Raw genomic sequence first — 20,160 nt, 5'->3', positions numbered from 1 at the left:
AGTACTTCCTGATGTGTTTCGTTACTCTCCAATTTTCATTCTAATGATAGTTTGATTGAGATCTAATTCTGAGTTGACATCATGTAGGGTGAAGTCAGCTTAATTATGATGACTACTGGACCTGGTAGTTTAGTTTGACAGTAATTAGATTGCAACATTTAAGTATCTAATGGAAGGAATCTTGTATTTTTAAATCATTCAAATACATTACCTATAACTATTACATGTGTTGTTCATGATTGTTTGTTTTAAAGGGAATGTTACATGTTTTTTGATAACTTGGGTAGTAGACGACCTATTTCGAAAAATATGATTTGACATAAATACCCTCAATGGGGAGAAAACTAGGTTTTAATTTATCTTTGGAAATCGATTTTATTTTGTCTTTTAAATTGTTAATTTGATGCCATTTGCCCCTTTCAATTTGTCATTGTTGATTACTGAAACTTTCAAGTAAGTTTGTGTTTCTTTCTGAGGTGATTCAATGTCAGGTTCCAGTAAGTATCCATTTGTTATATTCTTTAAACATTTGTTATAGCTTTTAAAGTCTATAGTGCATGTACAGAAGACTGAACTGAGGACAATAAGGCAGGTAGCCTAGCGATTAAGAGCATTGGGCTAGTAACAGAAAGGTTGCTGGTTCAAATCCCCGAGCCGACTAGGTGTCGATGTGCCCTTGAGCAAGGCACTTAACTTTAATTGTTACTGTAAGTTGCTCTATATAAGAGTGTCTGCTAAATTACGTAAATGTAAATCTCAGAGCGTGTGGTTAGTATGCAGCCAGCCTATAAGAGGAGTGTGTGAGCGGGTGGATTAGAAGTGATTGAGCATATTTCAAGACAGGGCATATAGGGGTGTAGTGAGATACTTGATGGGTTGGATGATTCTCTACTCATCTTGAGAAAACGTACACTAAAAATGTGGAAATCAATGAATCTGCCATCATTAACACAATGGAAAAATCTAATGATTTATTATTTAAATATTGAATGTGCGTGGGCTACTGAGAGAAACAAAATGATGCAGTTTCAGGCCATGTGGTGGAAAGTGATGCGGGTGCTGGAGATGGGGTGTGTGCTAGTGGGTCTGGGCAGGTGGGATATAGTTGATGGAGATGGGGGTGTGTGCTAGTGGGTCTGGGCAGGTGTGATATAGTTGATGTTTGTATGATGTTGTCGTATGTATGTGTATGTTTTGTATTGTTTTATCAAATAAAAATAAAAATAAAAAATAAAAATTAGTGATGGAGCCTATCAGAGGGTGTGGTTAGTGTGTGTGTGTGGGGTTAGACATTATTAAGCCTATCAGAGGGTGTGATTAGTGTATGCGGGCGGGAGTAGACGTTATTGAGCCTATCAGAGGGTGTGGTTAGTGTGTGTGTGTGGGGTTAGACATTATTAAGCCTATCAGAGGGTGTGATTAGTGTATGCGGGCGGGAGTAGACGTTATTGAGCCTATCAGAGGGTGTGGTTAGTGTGTGTGTGTGTGTGGGGTTAGACATTATTAAGCCTATCAGAGGGTGTGATTAGTGTATGTGTGCGGGATTAGAAGTTATTGAGCCTATCAGAGTGTGTGGTTAGTGTGTGGGCAGGATTAGAAGTTATTGAGCCAAGATAGATAGACATCCTATAGCTCATTTACCCACAAGGCTGATCAACCGAACAGAACAGAACTAAGCACATCAAATAAATCAAATGATTTAGAGGAGAATTGGGTTGAGTCCTCCTCTCCATCCCCAGCCACGTAGTGAGAGACACTCCGATTCCATCAAAAACATTAAAGCATATCAGGTCTTTTGGTAGAATGTGGTATTTACACTGACTGTACAAAACATTAAGAACATCTGCTCTTTTCATGACATAGACTGAGCAGGTGAATCCAGGTGAAAGCTATGATCCCTTATTGATGTCACTTAAATCCACCTCAATCAGTGTAGATGAAGGGGAGGAGACAGGTTAAAGAAGGATTTTTAAGCCTTGAGACAATTGAGACATGGATTGTGTATGTGTGCCATTCAGAGGGTGAATGGGCAAGACATAAAATGTAAGTGCCTTTGAACGTGGTATGGTAGTAGGTGCCAGGCGCACCAGTTTGTGTCAAGAACTGCAACGCTGCTGGGTTTTTCACACTCAACAGTTTCCTGTGTGTATCAAGAATGGTCCAGCACCCAAAAGACATCCAGCCAACATGACACAACTGTGGCAAGCATTGGAGTCAGCATGGACCAGCATCCCTGTCGAACGCTTTCGACACCTTGTAGAGTCCATGCCCCAACGAATTGAGGCTGTTCTGAGGGGGAGGGGAGGTGCCGTGCAACTTTTTTATTAGGAAGGTGTTCCTAATGGTTAGTATACTCAGTGTATTTGACCAACACCAACAACAGAAACCAGAACACAGACATTTTAGAGAGAGAGAGAGAGAGAGAGCGAGAGAGAGAGAGAGAGCGCGAGAGAGAGAGAGCGAGATGAAGGCAGGCAGACAGACTGAAAAATATGGCAGTTACACACAACCCCAGAATAACATGCCCACAACACACAACCCCAGAATAACATGCCCACAACACACAACCCCAGAATAACATGCCCACAACACACAACCCCAGAATAACATGCCCACAACACACAACCCCAGAATAACATGCCAACAACACACAACCCCAGAATAACATGCCCACAACACACAACCCCAGAATAACATGCCCACAACACACAACCCCAGAATAACATGCCAACAACAAACAACCCCAGAATAACATGCCCACAACACACAACCCCAGAATAACATGCCAACAACACACAACCCCAGAATAACATGCCAACAACACACAACACGTTACCAGCCCACCAGCTACTGAACAACATATAAATTACATACAATATCAGAAAAAAACAGTACAAACACACACACACACACACACACACAAACAATAACTGATTATGTGTTTGGGAAAATGGCCAGCCCTTCATTCAAGGTCTGATAATAGTTTCTCACAGTGAAACTACAACTGTAACAATGCAACATTAGCATATCTGTCTCTCTCTTTCTCTCTCCGGTGGAATGACTGACAGGTGACTCAGAGATAAATAATGAGGTAGAGACCACTGAAAGAGTATGATAGAGAGGAGAGGAGGAAGAGAGAGGAGAACAGGAGGAAGATAAGAGATAAAGAGGGGAGAGAGAACAGGAGGATGGAGAGAGAACAGGAGGATGGAGAGAGAACAGGAGGATGGAGAGAGAACAGGAGGATGGAGAGAGAACAGGAGGATGGAGAGAGAACAGGAAGGGAGAAAGAGCAGAAGAGGAGAGAAAAAGGAGACGAGGTGGAGAGATAGAAGAAAAGGGGGGAAGAAAGGAGAAGAGAGAAAGAGGAGAGAAGAGGAGAGAAAAAGGAGAGGATGAGAGGAGAAGAGAAGAGGTGGAGAGAGGAGAAGAGAGAAAGAGGAGAGAAGAGGAGAGAAAAAGGAGAGGATGAGAGGAGAAGAGAAGAGGTGGAGAGAGGAGAAGAGAGAAAGAGGAGAGAAGAGGAGAGAAAAAGGAGAGGATGAGAGGAGAAGAGAAGAGGTGGAGAGAGGAGAAGAGAGAAAGAGGAGAGAAGAGGAGAGAAAAATGAGAGGATGAGAGGAGAAGAGAAGAGGTGGAGAGAGGAGAAGAGAGAAAGAGGAGAGAAGAGGAGAGAAAAGGGAGAGGATGAGAGGAGAAGAGAAGAGGTGGAGAGAGGAGAAGAGAGAAAGAGGAGAGAAGAGGAGAGAAAAAGGAGAGGATGAGAGGAGAAGAGAAGAGGTGGAGAGAGGAGAAGAGAGAAAGAGGAGAGGATGAGAGGAGAAGAGAAGAGGTGGAGAGAGGAGAAGAGAGAAAGAGGAGAGAAGAGGAGAGAAAAAGGAGAGGATGAGAGGAGAAGAGAAGAGGTGGAGAGAGGAGAAGAGAGAAAGAGGAGAGGATGAGAGGAGAAGAGAAGAGGTGGAGAGAGAGGAGAAAAGGGAGTGAGAGAAGAGAAGAAGGGGGAGAGAGGGATACAATGATACAATGATATCCTCACCAGGATCAGAACTTTGGGACTGGATTTCCATCTCTGGTTGGAGCGATGGAATGGATGTGATGAGATGGAGAGAGTGAGAGTGAGATGAACACCATGAAGGGTATGAAGATTCCTGAGGATGAGTGTGGATTGTACGTAAAAAAAACAAAATGGTTTACACAAATTATCCTATCACAAAAAGGAAACAATAAATTAATCCAACAAATAATCATTAAAATATGGCATGTGCAATACACTTTGATTCTGCTCCTATATGGATATACACTACCGGTCAAAGGTTTTAGAACATCTACTCATTCAAGGGTTTTTCTTTATTTTTACTATTATCTACATTGTAGAATAATAGTGAAGACATCAAAACTATGAAATAACACATATGGAATCATCGCTCTGGATAAGAGCGTCTGCTAAATGACTCAAATGTAAATGTAAATGTAGTAACCCAAAAAGTGTTGAACAAATCAAAATATATTTTATATTTGAGATTCTTTGTCACGATCGTTGAGAGACGGGTCAGACCAAGGTGCAGCGTGGTATGCGTACATGTTTATTAAGCCGAATAAACACTTGACAAAATAAAAAAAACAACGAAAACGTGAAGTCCTCTGGGCTATACACACACAACAAGCCTAACAGGAACACAAACAAGATCCCACAACTAAGGTAGGCAACCAGGCTACCTAAGTATGATCCCCAATCAGAGACAACGAGCGACAGCTGCCTCTGATTGGGAATCACACCCGGCCAAACATAGAAATACAAATACTAGAACCCAACATAGAAATACAATAACATAGATCTCAAACTGAACTCACACCCTGACCCAACCAGCAAGAGTTCTCTAGGTCAGGGTGTGACATTCTTCAAAGTAGCCACCCTTTGAATTGATGACAGCTTTGCACACTCTTGGCATTCTCTCAACCAGCTTCATGAGATAGTCACCTGGAATGCATTTCAATTAACAGGTGTGCCTTCTTAAAAGTTAATTTGTGGAATTTCTTTCCTTCTTAATGCGTTTGAGCCAATCAGTTGCGTTGTGACAAGGTAGGGGGGTATACAGAAGATAGACATATTTGGTAAAAGACCAAGTCCATATTATGGCAAGAACAGCTCAAATAAGCAAAGAGAAATGACAGTCCATCATTACTTTAAGACATGAAGGTCAGTCAATTAAATTTATTTTGATTTGTTTAACACTTTTTTGTTACTATATGATTCCATATGTGTTATTTCATAGTTTTGATGTCTTCACTATTATTCTGCAATGTAGAAAATAGTACAAATAAAGAAAAACCCTTGAATGAGTAAGTGTTCTAAAACGTTTGACCAGTAGTGTAGATGGAATAGATATATAGTGGATGTAGACTACTGCCTAAATACCTTAAGATGTGTGTGTGTGTGTGTGTGTGTGTGTATTGAGATAGTTGCTAAGCGACGCCAGAGGTGCAGCTGATGGTATGTAGCTTCTATTTCTGTCTTCCTGGTTCCCAAAGTTCAGAAACACAGCGAGAGTAGCATTCCCATCCGACAGAACACACACACACAAACACACAAACCGGCGTAGGTGAACTCATCTCATCCTTGAGGTGGTGGGGACGGGGAGGGGAGGGAGGGAGGTCTGTAGGTGTGGGAGGATTTGGATGGAGTGATGGAGAGGAGGAGAGATGAAGGGGTGATTCAGACAGAGAGAGGGAGAGTAAGTGGTACTGTTAGTGCTGAAGAGGGTGAAACCTCAGATATTTATTACTGGTGTGAGTAGGCAAAGATATGGAGATTGTGCTCTGGTTAGAGAGAGACGGGAGAGAGACTGTTCCTCAGTTTACTAGTCTTTAAACTTGATGGTAGGTTTCATAAACTTCAGGTTTCTGTGCCATCATTAAGCTGTAATTATCCAATGTTGTGTGTCCATAAACTGTGTTAGTTATTGCATTCACGCACAGTGAAGGATTTACAGTTTAATAATACAAGATTAACAGAAATAATAATGTTAGAAACTGGAGATTCCTCTCAACAGCCGCAGGTGGCAAGCTGAACTTGGGAAGAATGAACACTGAAAGGTCGTACTAGCTGTGACGTCATCAGTCACTCTTAAAGGGACAGGCTTTCTTACACAGCCGCCCCAAATGTATGTAAAGACATTCTAAATAAAGGGAAAGTCTGTTCTGCGAAGCAGGATCACCTGTGTCTTCGTTGCAAGGACTTGGGAGGTGTGCCAGCCTGGCGGGCTACTGGCTGAAGGTAAGTCCAACCTTTGACCTAGATGGCAGCAGTCATGATGCATCCATCAGCTCCAGGGTAGGTAGGTATGTGTCACCTTCCCACCAGGGTCCACGATGAGGAACGCTTCACTGGGTGAACTGGAGAATGAATCGGACGCCACGTGTAGGGACCATGTTGTTGCCTGCACAAGGACTTTCCATGTGGCAAGCCTGCTGGTGTCTGGGAGCTGAGGACTGGAACAAATGGACACAGGTCCACAGAAGGTTATTTTCTTCAGTTTGCTGTTGACATGATTAGGCTCAGCAGAGAGCATTGTTGGCCACTGATATTCTGATTGTTGTCGGAACTCTACATTTCTGAAGAGATCGGGAGCAGGTGGGACAATAGTTGGGCTTTGAAGGGAACAGCCAAGTCTTGTAAGGACTGCGATGGGTCCACCTGACGGGACTGTATATAGTGGTTTTAGGGGTATCAGGAGGTGAGGCATGTCCGAACCGATCAGCAGCGTGGTCCACCGTTGGCAATGGCAGGTTGCGGAGGTGCTCATGTTGCCTTTGGAGAGCTGCGACTGGAAAGGAGTGTTCGGAAAGTCCTAAGGTATCAGCGGTGAATGTCTGATGTATCTGGTACTTCTTGGAGAGTTTGAGCAGAGGGGAAACATGAAAGGTAACTGAGGCATCTTGGTGAACAGTTCTGAGGGTGAGAGTCTCAGACTCAGTAGTGAGGTTGAGGTGCTCCACAGCCTGTGGCAAGACGATGCTCCGCTCTGAGTCATCAGTTTCTGTGTCATCAAGCTCACGGCGGGTGAGTTTAGGAAGGTGGCTAGCTCACACTGGACGAGTTGGCGGGGCTGACCGTACTTATCCTGCAGGGCATGTAAGGCAGCAGTATAAGGTCTTGGGTCATGCATGTAGACCTTGACGAGCTGGAGTGCACTTGGAAGTTTCAGGTGTCCAAGAAGCACTTGATACTTGTACCGCTCATTCAGGTGTCTGTGATTGTTCATCATGTCGTCCAGGGCAATTTTGAGGAGGGCGAAGTGACTCTCTTTGTCGCTTTCGAAATTGGGCAACGACGGCTTTGAGATGATGAGGCAATCAGCTGTTCCTTGCCAGGTGGCAGAGCAGGTACAGGACATGGTGCAATCTGGTCAGGAGCAGGGTATGGTGCTGCTGGATTGGGATAGGGCACGCCTAAACCCGGAGGGAAGTAGTGTTCTCCTGGAAAGGGGTAACCCGGAGGGAAGTAGGGTGCTACTGGAACCGGGTATGGTGGCGATCCTGGAAAAGGATGTGGTGCTTCTGATGGTTGAGCTGGGTGCAGAACCACAGGAGCTGGAGCAGTGTGCGGAACCATAGGAGCTGGAGCAGGTTGTTGAACCATGGGAGCTGAAGCAGGGTGCAGAACCACGGGAGCTGAAGCAGGGTGCGGAACCATGGGAGCTGGAGCGGGGTGTGTAGCCACGGGAGCTGGAGCAGGGTGTGTAACCACGGGAGCTGGAGCGGGGTGCAGAACTGCGGGTGCTGAGGCTGGGTGCTAAAACAGCCATGCTGGATCAGCCTGTGGAAGCTTGGGCGCTGGTCCAGGGTACCATTGAGGGAGACGAAGGGGAGGAGCTTATTCTCTTTGGGTTGGTGTTTTGTTGTTGTGCCTGTGGTAAAGATGCAAAGCTGTCCTGTGATGAGTTGAACAACTCATAAGATAGTGCTGGAGAAGGGCTCCTCTGGTCGTTGTCTGGCTCATGACTCGTCGGGGCTCTGGGGATAACAATATCTTCCTCTTCTCTTTAAGGAAGGATGTGACGAGTTTCGCTAGCTCTAGCTCATTCTCTGTTTTCTTTAAAGGCCGCCGCCTGCCCAGTTGTTTGATTTTGCTTCACGGGCCCGGTGAGCTTCCTCCTGTTGACGCTGAGCTTCTTCCTGTTGTCACTGAGCCTCTCAGGTTTTTGGCTGCTAGGCGTTGACACTCTACATAAATGTTGTGAACTTCCTGTATTTGACGTTGTAGCTCAGCAATCACCATGAGCTTCATTCTCTCCTCCAACATAGCTGCTTGGAGGTGAGAAAGGGCTGGGAAGCGGCTCACCAACGAGAGGACGCTATATCTGGAAGAGGATACACTCCTCTCTGATAGGATGTCTGCTCGATTACTCCATCGTCCTGGTGAGAGGAGTGGCTGCGTTGTGGACAGGCGTTGTTCTTGGTGAGAGACTGCATAGTCGGCCAGGTGCGCTAGGGGATGTCTCTCTCTGGGAATACGGGGCTGTTGATCGATGGTTGCTCAAGATAACAAAATGTCAGGTGTTGGAACCCCCGGAACCCCCTCATTTGTTATGTCATAAGTCATATTAGATCAAATAGAATCTATCCAATTTGAATATTTTATTTATTGCATCATAGTCAGATATATTACATGATTTACATTGCAAATGTAAATAAATAAACAAAACAGAAATAATGTACAAAAATACATTTTATAAAACACAATAGGCCTAAGCTTACACATAAACAGCCAATAACCTGTTAAAAACAACCATTTGTACAGCAGGACTCCCCAGTTCAGATTTCCATTTCAATTTCATATATTTAATTAATTAAAAATTACATTGTTGCTTATATTTAGTTACAGTTTTCAACAAAATAGTAGACCTACAGTGGAATCAGTTTCTAGACATTGTTTTGTCTGCTGTGTTGGACTACATCCATCATTATGTTTTACATCATCCTCGGCATAAGACTAAAGTCATACAGCTTAATGTGTGTGTGTGTGTGTGTGTGTGTGTGTGTGTGTGTGTGTGTGTGTGTGTGTGTGTGTGTGTGTATATATATAGGTTTTGCAGGTACCCCAGGCTACCTATCTCCAGAGGTACTGAGGAAGGAGGCGTATGGTAAACCTGTAGACATCTGGGCCTGTGGTGAGTATAGATCATTACAGTAACACTATTATATAGATATATATACAGTGGGGAGAACAAGTATTTGATACACTGCCGATTTTGCAGGTTTTCCTACTTACAAAGCATGTAGAGGTCTGTAATTTTTATCATAGATACACTTCAACTGTGAGAGACGGAATCTAAAACAAAAATCCAGAAAATCACATTGTATGATTTTTAAGTAATTAATTTGCATTTTATTGCATGACATAAGTATTTGATCACCTACCAACCAGTAAGAATTCCGGCTCTCACAGACCTGTTAGTTTTTCTTTAAGAAGCCCTCCTGTTCTCCACTCATTACCTGTATTAACTGCACCTGTTTGAACTCGTTACCTGTATAAAAGAGAGCTGTGTAAGGACATCAGGGATAAAATTGTAGACTGCACAAGGCTGGGATGGGCTACAGGACAATAGGCAAGCAGCTTGGTGAGAAGGCAACAACTGTTGGTGCAATTATTAGAAAATGGAAGAAGTTCAAGATGACGGTCAATCACCCTCGGTCTGGGGCTCCATGCAAGATCTCACCTCGTGGGACATCAATGATCATGAGGAAGGTGAGGGATCAGCCCAGAACTACACGGCAGGACCTGGTCAATGACCTGAAGAGAGCTGGGACCACAGTCTCAAAAAAAAACATTAGTAACACACTACGCCGTCATGGATTAAAATGCTGCAGCGCACGCAAGGTCCCCCTGCTCAAGCCAGCGCATGTCCATGCCCGTCTGAAGTTTGCCAATGACCATCTGGATGATCCAGAGGAGGAATGGGAGAAGGTCATGTGGTCTGATGAGACAAAAATAGAGCTTTTTGGTCTAAACTCCACTCGCCGTGTTTGGAGGAAGATGAAGGATGAGTACAACCCCAAGAACACCATCCCAACCGTGAAGCATGGAGGTGGAAACATCATTCTTTGGGGATGCTTTTCTGCAAAGGGGACAGGACGACTGCACCGTATTGAGGGGAGGATGGATGGGGCCATGTATCGCAAGATCTTGGCCAACAACCTCCTTCCCTCAGTAAGAGCATTAAAGATGGGTCGTGGCTGGGTCTTCCAGCATGACAACGACCCGAAACACTCAGCCAGGGCAACTAAGGAGTGGCTCCGTAAGAAGCATCTCAAGGTCCTGGAGTGCCAGTCTCCAGACCTGAACCCAATAGAAAATCTTTGGAGGGAGCTGAAAGTCCGTATTGCCCAGCGACAGCCCCGAAACCTGAAGGATCTGGAGAAGGTCTGTATGGAGGAGTGGGCCAAAATCCCTGCTGCAGAGTGTGCAAACCTGGTCAAGACCTACAGGAAACGTATGATCTCTGTAATTGCAAACAAAGGTTTCTGTACCAAATATTAAGTTCTGCTTTTCTGATGTATCAAATACTTATGTCATGCAATAAAATGCAAATTAATTACTTAAAAATCATACAATGTGATTTTCTGGATTTTTGTTTTAGATTCCGTCTCTCACAGTTGAAGTGTACCTATGATAAAAATTACAGACCTCTACATGCTTTGTAAGTAGGAAAACCTGCAAAATCGGCAGTGTATCAAATACTTGTTCTCCCCACTGTTATATATATATATATATATATATATATATATATATATATATATATATCTCTGTCTCATCCCTTTCTCCATCTCTCTCTCTCATCAGTATCTCCTCCCCTTCTCTCACCACTCAACACGTGTGCTTGTGCGTATGCGTGCTTGTGTTTTGAACCAAAATAGCTCCAGTGTTGTTTGCAGATTGCAGAGGGGAGAGGAACAGAGAGAGAGAGGGTTGTGCAGAGTGAGATTACGTAACGACAGATTAATCATGTGGAGAGAAATAATCTGAGATTAGCACCGTGTCAGCCAGAGAGAGAGAGGGAGGGACCATGGGAGGAGGGTACAGAAAGAGGGAAAGACGAAGGGAGGAGAAATAGAGGGAGGAAGATGGAGAGATGAAAGCTTCTGTTAGGTGAAGGTTACACACCTGACAACGCTGCCCTCAATTCAAAGGTCATAGTGTGTAATCTGTGTGTACATCCTATCCATGTATGTGTGTGTGTGTGTGTGTGTGTGTGTGTGTGTGTGTGTGTGTGTGTGTGTGTGTGTGTACCTATGTCAGCAGAATCAGTCCTTGAGGCTGACAAGAGACTCCATCGCTCTTCATTTTCCCTCCATCTAAATCTATTTTTTAATGTTTTGTCTGTATGTTGCAATTCATCTTTTAGGTGCAAATGTGTACAACCAAACCTTACCATAAACAACCAAACCTTACCATAAACAACCAAACCTTACCATAAACAACCAAACCTTACTATAAACAACCAATCCTTACCATAAACAACCAAACCTTACCATAAACAACCAAACCTTACTATAAACAACCAATCCTTACCATAAACAACCAAACCTTACTCTAAACCAAACCTTACCATAAACAACCAAACCTTACCATAAACAACCAAACCTTACCATAAACAACCAAACCTTACTATAAACAACCAAACCTTACCATAAACAACCAAACCTTACTATAAACAACCAAACCTTACTATAAACAACCAAACCTTACCATAAACAACCAAACCTTACTATAAACAACCAAACCTTACCATAAACAACCAAACCTTACCATAAACAACCAAACCTTACCATAAAAAACAAACCTTACTATAAACAAGCAAACCTTACCATAAACAAGCAAACCTTACCATAAACAAGCAAACCTTACCATAAACAACCAAACCTTACTATAAACAACCAAACCTTACCATAAACAAGCAAACCTTACCATAAACAAGCAAACCTTACCATAAACAAGCAAACCTTACAATAAACAACCAAACCTTACCATAAACAAGCAAACCTTACCATAAACAACCAAACCTTACCATAAACAACCAAACCTTACCATAAACAACCAAACCTTACTATAAACAACCAAACCTTACTATAAACAACCAAACCTTACCATAAACAACCAAACCTTACTATAAACAACCAAACCTTACTATAAACAACCAAACCTTACCATAAACAACCAAACCTTACCATAAACAACCAAACCTTACTATGAACAACCAAACCTTACTATAAACAACCAAACCTTACCATAAACAACCAAACCTTACCATAAACAACCAAACCTTACCATGAACAACCAAACCTTACCATAAACAACCAAACCTTACCATAAACAACCAAACCTTACAATAAACAACCAAACCTTACAATAAACAACCAAACCTTACCATAAACAAGCAAACCTTACCATAAACAACCAAACCTTACCATAAACAACCAAACCTTACTATAAACAACCAAACCTTACCATAAACAACCAAACCTTACTATAAACAACCAAACCTTACTATAAACAACCAAACCTTACCATAAACAACCAAACCTTACCATAAACAACCAAACCTTACTATGAACAACCAAACCTTACTATAAACAACCAAACCTTACCATAAACAACCAAACCTTACCATAAACAACCAAACCTTACCATGAACAACCAAACCTTACCATAAACAAGCAAACCTTACCATAAACAACCAAACCTTACTATAAACAACCAAACCTTACCATAAACAACCAAACCTTACCATAAACAACCAAACCTTACCATAAACAACCAAACCTTACCATGAACAACCAAACCTTACCATAAACAAGCAAACCTTACCATAAACAACCAAACCTTACTATAAACAACCAAACCTTACCATAAACAACCAAACCTTACCATAAACAACCAAAACTTACCATAAACAACCAAACCTTACTATAAAAACCTAACTTTACTTTACACAACCAAACCTTACTAAAAACAACCAAACTTTACTTTACACAACCAAACCTTACTATAAACAACCAAACTTTACTATAAACAACCAAACCTTACTAGGTACAACCAAACTTTACTTTACACAACCTAACCTTACTATAACAACCAAGCCTTACTATAAACAACCAAACCTTACCATAAACAGACAAACTTTACTATAAACAACCAAACTTTACTTTACACAACCAAACCCTACTATAAACAACCAAACTTTACTTTACACAACCAAACCTTACTATAAACAACCAAACCTTACTATAAACAACCAAACCTTACCATAAACAACCAAACCTTACCATAAAAAACAAACCTTACTATAAACAAGCAAACCTTACCATAAACAAGCAAACCTTACCATAAACAAGCAAACCTTACCATAAACAAGCAAACCTTACCATAAACAACCAAACCTTACTATAAACAACCAAACCTTACCATAAACAAGCAAACCTTACCATAAACAAGCAAACCTTACCATAAACAAGCAAACCTTACAATAAACAACCAAACCTTACCATAAACAAGCAAACCTTACCATAAACAACCAAACCTTACCATAAACAACCAAACCTTACTATAAACAACCAAACCTTACTATAAACAACCAAACCTTACCATAAACAACCAAACCTTACTATAAACAACCAAACCTTACTATAAACAACCAAACCTTACCATAAACAACCAAACCTTACCATAAACAACCAAACCTTACTATGAACAACCAAACCTTACTATAAACAACCAAACCTTACCATAAACAACCAAACCTTACCATAAACAACCAAACCTTACCATGAACAACCAAACCTTACCATAAACAAGCAAACCTTACCATAAACAACCAAACCTTACTATAAACAACCAAACCTTACCATAAACAACCAAACCTTACCATAAACAACCAAACCTTACCATAAACAGGCAAACTTTACTATAAACAACCAAACTTTACTTTACACAACCAAACCTTACTAAAAACAACCAAACTTTACTTTACACAACCAAACCTTACTATAAACAACCAAACTTTACTATAAACAACCAAACCTTACTAGATACAACCAAACTTTACTTTACACAACCAAACCTTACCATAAACAGGCAAACTTTACTATAAACAACCAAACTTTACTTTACACAACCAAACCCTACTATAAACAACCAAACTTTACTTTACACAACCAAACCTTACTATAAACAACCAAACCTTACTATAAACAACCAAACCTTACCATAAACAACCAAACCTTACAATAAACAACCAAACCTTACAATAAACAACCAAACCTTACCATAAACAACCAAACCTTACTATAAACAACCAAACCTTACTATAAACAAGCAAACCTTACCATAAACAAGCAAACCTTACCATAAACAAGCAAACCTTACTATAAACAACCAAACCTTACCATAAACAACCAAACCTTACCATAAACAACCAAAACTTACCATAAACAACCAAACCTTACTATAAAAACCTAACTTTACTTTACACAACCAAACCTTACTAAAAACAACCAAACTTTACTTTACACAACCAAACCTTACTATAAACAACCAAACTTTACTATAAACAACCAAACCTTACTAGATACAACCAAACTTTACTTTACACAACCTAACCTTACTATAACAACCAAGCCTTACTATAAACAACCAAACCTTACCATAAACAGGCAAACTTTACTATAAACAACCAAACTTTACTTTACACAACCAAACCCTACTATAAACAACCAAACTTTACTTTACACAACCAAACCTTACTATAAACAACCAAACCTTACTATAAACAACCAAACCTTACTATAAACAACCAAACCTTACCATAAACAACCAAACCTTACAATAAACAACCAAACCTTACCATAAACAACCAAACCTTACCATAAACAACCAAACCTTACTATAAACATGACTCTGGTCTACTGTACACATCCATTGTTGTCCTGAGGGTTTGACCCATAGAGGTCTAGAGAAAAGCGTATGTTATATCTATGGTTGGTTTGACCTCTGTATGATCAGGTCACTCAACATGAATGGAACATTTTAACTACATAGCTAGAGTAACTGAAGCTAGAGTGCGTCAGACTACGTTGGACAGTCCGACTAATAGGCTACACACACACACAGCTGACACAGACAGCACACAGTTTACACAAAGAGCAAGAATAAACACACACTCACACCCAAAGAGCATGCCCACAAAACACTACACGACACAACACAACACGACACGACACAACACGACACAACACTACACAACAATGCCAATTGTAGGAGGGGGGAGAGGAGAAGAGAGAGGAGAGGATACACGTGTTTCTGTGTCTTACCTTGACGTCAGCCTTCTTGTTGAGGAGACTCTTGGCTGCCAAGGAGATTGAGAAGACACTCTCAGAGGGTAGAGTAGTCATCATACACACTATTGCTAAAACACACCTCACACAAACACACGCACAAGCGTCGACACCTAGCTAACCCCAAGCTAGCTAACACACACACTAAACTAACTAAACCATCTCTCACACACACAGAACTCGCGAAAGCGAACACACTGAAACGCCAAACTCTAAATAGTGCCAACACACCCACTAAACCCTCTCAAGCTCATACACACAAAAACTACTGTAAACCCTTACAAACTAACACACACTAAAACATTCATAATCGCACACACACACATTGTCACTGTGACAACAGTGATCCACTGTGTTCTGTAACTATCTCTTATACCCCCCACACACACACACACACACACACACACAAACACACACACACAAGCACACACACATAAATAAACACACATGCACAAAAACCTCTATCCAACTGCCACTCACTAACCCTGAACATTAACCACTGCCCAAAGCAAAGGGATCAGCACAGTCCATCAGGGATAGCACACACATACACACACGCACACACACAAACACACACACACACACAAACACACACAAACACACACACAGGAGATTAGAGGTGAAAGTGTAGAGGAATGTGAAATGGAGAAGCAGGTGTACAATAATGGCTTTGTTCATCTCCCAGGCAGGTGGGATTCATTCAGATTAAGATTAGGGGATTCCTCACCAGGAAAATAATACAGTTTGGAGAGCCATGCAAATAATGATACACAAACACTTTACATTACAATAGAAACTGATCATACACTCACTTTATTATTCATATGCACACGCACAAGCACACACTCATAAGTGCTTGCATTTTCTAAGGAAGGTTTATGAAGAGAGGAAAGAGTGAGAGAGAGAGCGAAAGAGAGCGAGAAAGAGAGAGAGAGAGTAAGAGAGAGAGAGAGAGAGAGAGAGAGAAAGAGAGATAGAGAGGTGAGAACACAGGAAGCTCTGGTGCTGACACTGATTAATCACCATAGCAACGCAGAACTTTTGAGTGGGAGGAGAATCCTCAGCTTTGGCCTGGAAGAAGAGTTTGAACACAGAAAGAACTCTATGTATCTCTTTATCTTTCTATCTATCGCTTTATCTATCTCTCTATCGATCGCTTTCTCTCTCTCTATCTATCTCTCTATCTAGCTCTTTATCTATCTCTCTTTCGATCGCTTTCTCTCTCTCTATCTATCTCTCTATCCAGCTCTTTATCTATCTCTCTATCTATCCAACTATCCATCTCTATCTATCCACAGCTTGTATCTCACACACATCAAACACACCTCACACACTGCTCATAAGGGAGAGAACAAAGGCTGAAAAAGTTCAACAAAAAAGGACTTCAACCCAAAGATACAAAAGACTAAAACATGTTGGAGGGAGAGAGAGAGAGAGAGAGAGAGAGAGAGAGAGAGAGAGAGAGAGAGAGAGAGAGAGAGAGAGAGAGAGAGAGATAACCCACTAGCAGGATGTACAAGATCACACCTACACATAAACACATACATACATACACACACACACACACACACGTGTTGAGTGGTGAGAGAAGGGGATACTGATGAGAGAGAGAGAAAGATGGAGAAAGGGATGAGGGAGGGAGGTGGTGGAGGAGAGGAAGAACAAAAGGAGTGCAAAGGGAAGGATGAGGAAGGGAGTCCGAGGGAGAGGAGAGAAGAAGAAGAAGAGAGGAGAGAAGGTATAATTGTGGAAGAGGCGGAGGTATAGAAGCGAGGGATGGAGGGAGGAGAAGGGAGGAAGAGGATACCTTGCTCCACTATCCCAGCGGCAGTTGCAGGAACAGTAGTGATTGACGCAGGAGATGTAGACTGTCTACCAACTGACACAGAACGAGGGAGAAAAAGAGACAGAGAAAGACACAGAGCGAGGGAGAAAAAGAGACAGAGAAAGACACAGAGCGAGGGAGAAAAAGAGACAGAGAAAGACACAGAGCGAGGGAGAAAAAGAGACAGAGAAAGACACAGAGCGAGGGAGAAAAAGAGACAGAGAAAGACACAGAGCGAGGGAGAAAGAGACAGAGAAAGACACAGAGCGAGGGAGAAAAAGAGACAGAGAAAGACACAGAGCGAGGGAGAAAAAGAGACAGAGAAAGACACAGAGCGAGGAGAAAAAGAGACAGAGAAAGACACAGAGCGAGGGAGAAAAAAGAGACAGAGAAAGACACAGAGCGAGGGAGAAAAAGAGACAGAGAAAGACACAGAGCGAGGGAGAAAAAGAGACAGAGAAAGACACAGAGCGAGGGAGAAAAAAGAGACAGAGAAAGACACAGAGCGAGGGAGAAAAAAGAGACAGAGAAAGACACAGAGCGAGGGAGAAAAAGAGACAGAGAAAGACACAGAGCGAGGGAGAAAAAAGAGACAGAGAAAGACACAGAGCGAGGGAGAAAAGAGACAGAGAAAGACACAGAGCGAGGGAGAAAAAGAGACAGAGAAAGACACAGAGCGAGGGAGAAAAAAGAGACAGAGAAAGACACAGAGCGAGGGAGAAAAAGAGACAGAGAAAGACACAGAGCGAGGGAGAAAAAGAGACAGAGAAAGACACAGAGCGAGGGAGAAAAAGAGACAGAGAAAGACACAGAGCGAGGGAGAAAAAGAGACAGAGAAAGACACAGAGCGAGTGGAAGCGAAGGACAGAAAAGGGGAAAGGAGTGAGGGAAGAGAAGAGAGGAGTGTGTCAGTGTGTCAGTGTGAAGCGGAGGCCAGAGTGTGTAGAGGTGGCCAGATTGAAGTGATATTATCCAAGTCCCAGTTAAGTCTCATCAAAGTGAGTCAAGTGTCTCAGGTCGCCCCCCCCCACCTCCTCCCCCAGAGTTGAGTCCCAACCCACTGGGCAAAAACTGGTTGAATCAGCGTCGTTTCCACGTCATTTCAACAACAAAAACATCTATGTGATGACGTTGAATCAACATGGAAAAATGTCATCAATGTAAGGGAATTTCATATTTTTCTCACCAAACTTTTAACCTAAATCCAATGACATGGTGACATTTTTGGTTGATTTCAAGTTGAATTCACGTTAGTTGACAACTCAACCAAATATAAATAAAAACTAGACTTTGACTGACGTCTGTGCCCAGTGGGAAGTCTCTCTCCCCTCTCACCTTGGTCGGCAGACACAGTGTCAGTGCAGAGGAAGAGGAACATGTCATGATCCATGCAGCTTACCATTGTAATCAAACTTAGTAAAGTCCTTCATAATGGGAGACTAAACTCTTTGTGATAATGACAACATTTTCATGACATTTCATATTATTTTTGGTGCATGTGGAGAGAGAGAGAGAAAGAGAGAGCAAGTGTGTGTGTGTGTCTGTGCGTGTGTGTTTGTGCGCACACGTGTTTGTCTGTGGCGTGCATGCATGCGTGCGTGCGTGTGTGCATGCGTGTAAGTGTTTATGTATGACACACACATTTACCGGAGAAATTCCTTGTCACCAGCATAGCTGTCAGGACTGCTCCCTATGGACAGAGAGAGAGCGAGAGAGAGAGAGAGAGAGAGAGAGAGCGAGAGAGAGAGAGAGAGAGAGAGAGAGAGAGAGAGAGAGAGAGAGAGAGAGAGAGAGAGAGAGAGAGAGAGAGAGACAGAGACAGAGACAGAGACAGAGACAGAGACAGAGACAGAGACAGAGACAGAGACAGAGACAGAGAGAGAAAGAGAGAGGGAGGGAGGGGTGAGTGGTAGGTTACTAGTGTGTTGTGTAGACGTGAGAAGGCTCAGAGATTACTCCAGTGAAGGTTTTCCTAGTGATTATGAGATTATTAAGAGAGAGCAGAGCAGACCTTGAGTTTCCTCCTGGCGTTGAACTTCTTCAGGCACTCCACTGTCTCCTGTCTGTGCATCATTGACGCCACGGTGGAGCGTTGCTGGATAGAGGGAAAGAGAGAGACAATGTCCAACAGGGAAACCGAGAGGAAAAGTTTTGTGTGTGTGTGTGTGTGTGTGTGTGTACTTACGGAGACCCATGGGTGTTTGAGGGCCTCCTGGGCAGTGATCCTCTTGGCAGGGTTAATGGTCAACATCTGGTTAATCAGGTTCTTGGCTTCTGGAGTCACCGAGTCCCACTCTGGAGATGGAAACTACATACACACACACACACACACACACACACACACACACACACATATGCAAAAACGCACACACACACACACTCCCTTGTGTCAAACAAATGTGTGTGTGTGTGTGTGTGTGTGTGTGTGTGTGTTACTCACGTCATAAGCTCCTGCTTTAATTTGCTGATAGAGTTTGTGTTGGTCCTCATCCCAAAATGGAGGATACCCCACTAGCAGGATGTACAAGATCACACCTACAAATAAACACATACATACATACACACACACACACACACACACAAACACACACACATGTTGAGTGGTGAGAGAAGGGGAGGAGATACTGATGAGAGAGAGAGATGGAGAAAGGGATGAGACAGATATATATATATAATAGTGTTACTGTAATGATCTATACTCACCACAGGCCCAGATGTCTACAGGTTTACCATACGCCTCCTTCCTCAGTACCTCTGGAGATAGGTAGCCTGGGGTACCTGCAAAACCTATATATAACACACACACACACACACACACACACACACACACACACACACACACACACACACACACACATTAAGCTGTATGACTTTAGTCTTATGCCGAGGATGATGTAAAACATAATGATGGATGTAGTCCAACACAGCAGACAAAACAATGT

At 42.3% G+C, this 20,160-nt stretch overlaps 1 protein-coding gene across 8 annotated transcripts in view; it reads right to left on the bottom strand.

Annotated features, from left to right (window-relative positions):
- LOC121582124 (calcium/calmodulin-dependent protein kinase type II subunit beta) overlaps nt 1–20,160 on the bottom strand; it is a 61,941-nt gene that overhangs the window by 22,036 nt on the left and 19,745 nt on the right. For 3 of the 8 annotated variants that reach the window (XM_041897713.2, XM_041897715.2, XM_041897719.2), the window contains exons 8-14: nt 19,922–20,005; nt 19,659–19,753; nt 19,404–19,526; nt 19,230–19,313; nt 18,860–18,908; nt 17,201–17,272; nt 15,370–15,404 (exon numbers count right to left, since the gene is read on the bottom strand). In XM_041897713.2, coding sequence (XP_041753647.1) covers nt 15,370–15,404; nt 17,201–17,272; nt 18,860–18,908; nt 19,230–19,313; nt 19,404–19,526; nt 19,659–19,753; nt 19,922–20,005 — 542 coding nt within the window. The remainder of the gene's footprint in view (nt 1–15,369; nt 15,405–17,200; nt 17,273–18,859; nt 18,909–19,229; nt 19,314–19,403; nt 19,527–19,658; nt 19,754–19,921; nt 20,006–20,160) is intronic. The other 5 variants (XM_041897717.2, XM_041897720.2, XM_041897721.2 and 2 more) reach the window with 2 other exon arrangements.

The sequence above is a fragment of the Coregonus clupeaformis genome, chromosome 15, assembly GCF_020615455.1.
Source record: "Coregonus clupeaformis isolate EN_2021a chromosome 15, ASM2061545v1, whole genome shotgun sequence".
Classification (NCBI taxonomy): domain Eukaryota; kingdom Metazoa; phylum Chordata; class Actinopteri; order Salmoniformes; family Salmonidae; genus Coregonus; species Coregonus clupeaformis.
The sequence above is the reverse complement of the archived record's forward strand: the minus strand, read 5'-3'. Positions and strand labels throughout refer to the sequence as shown.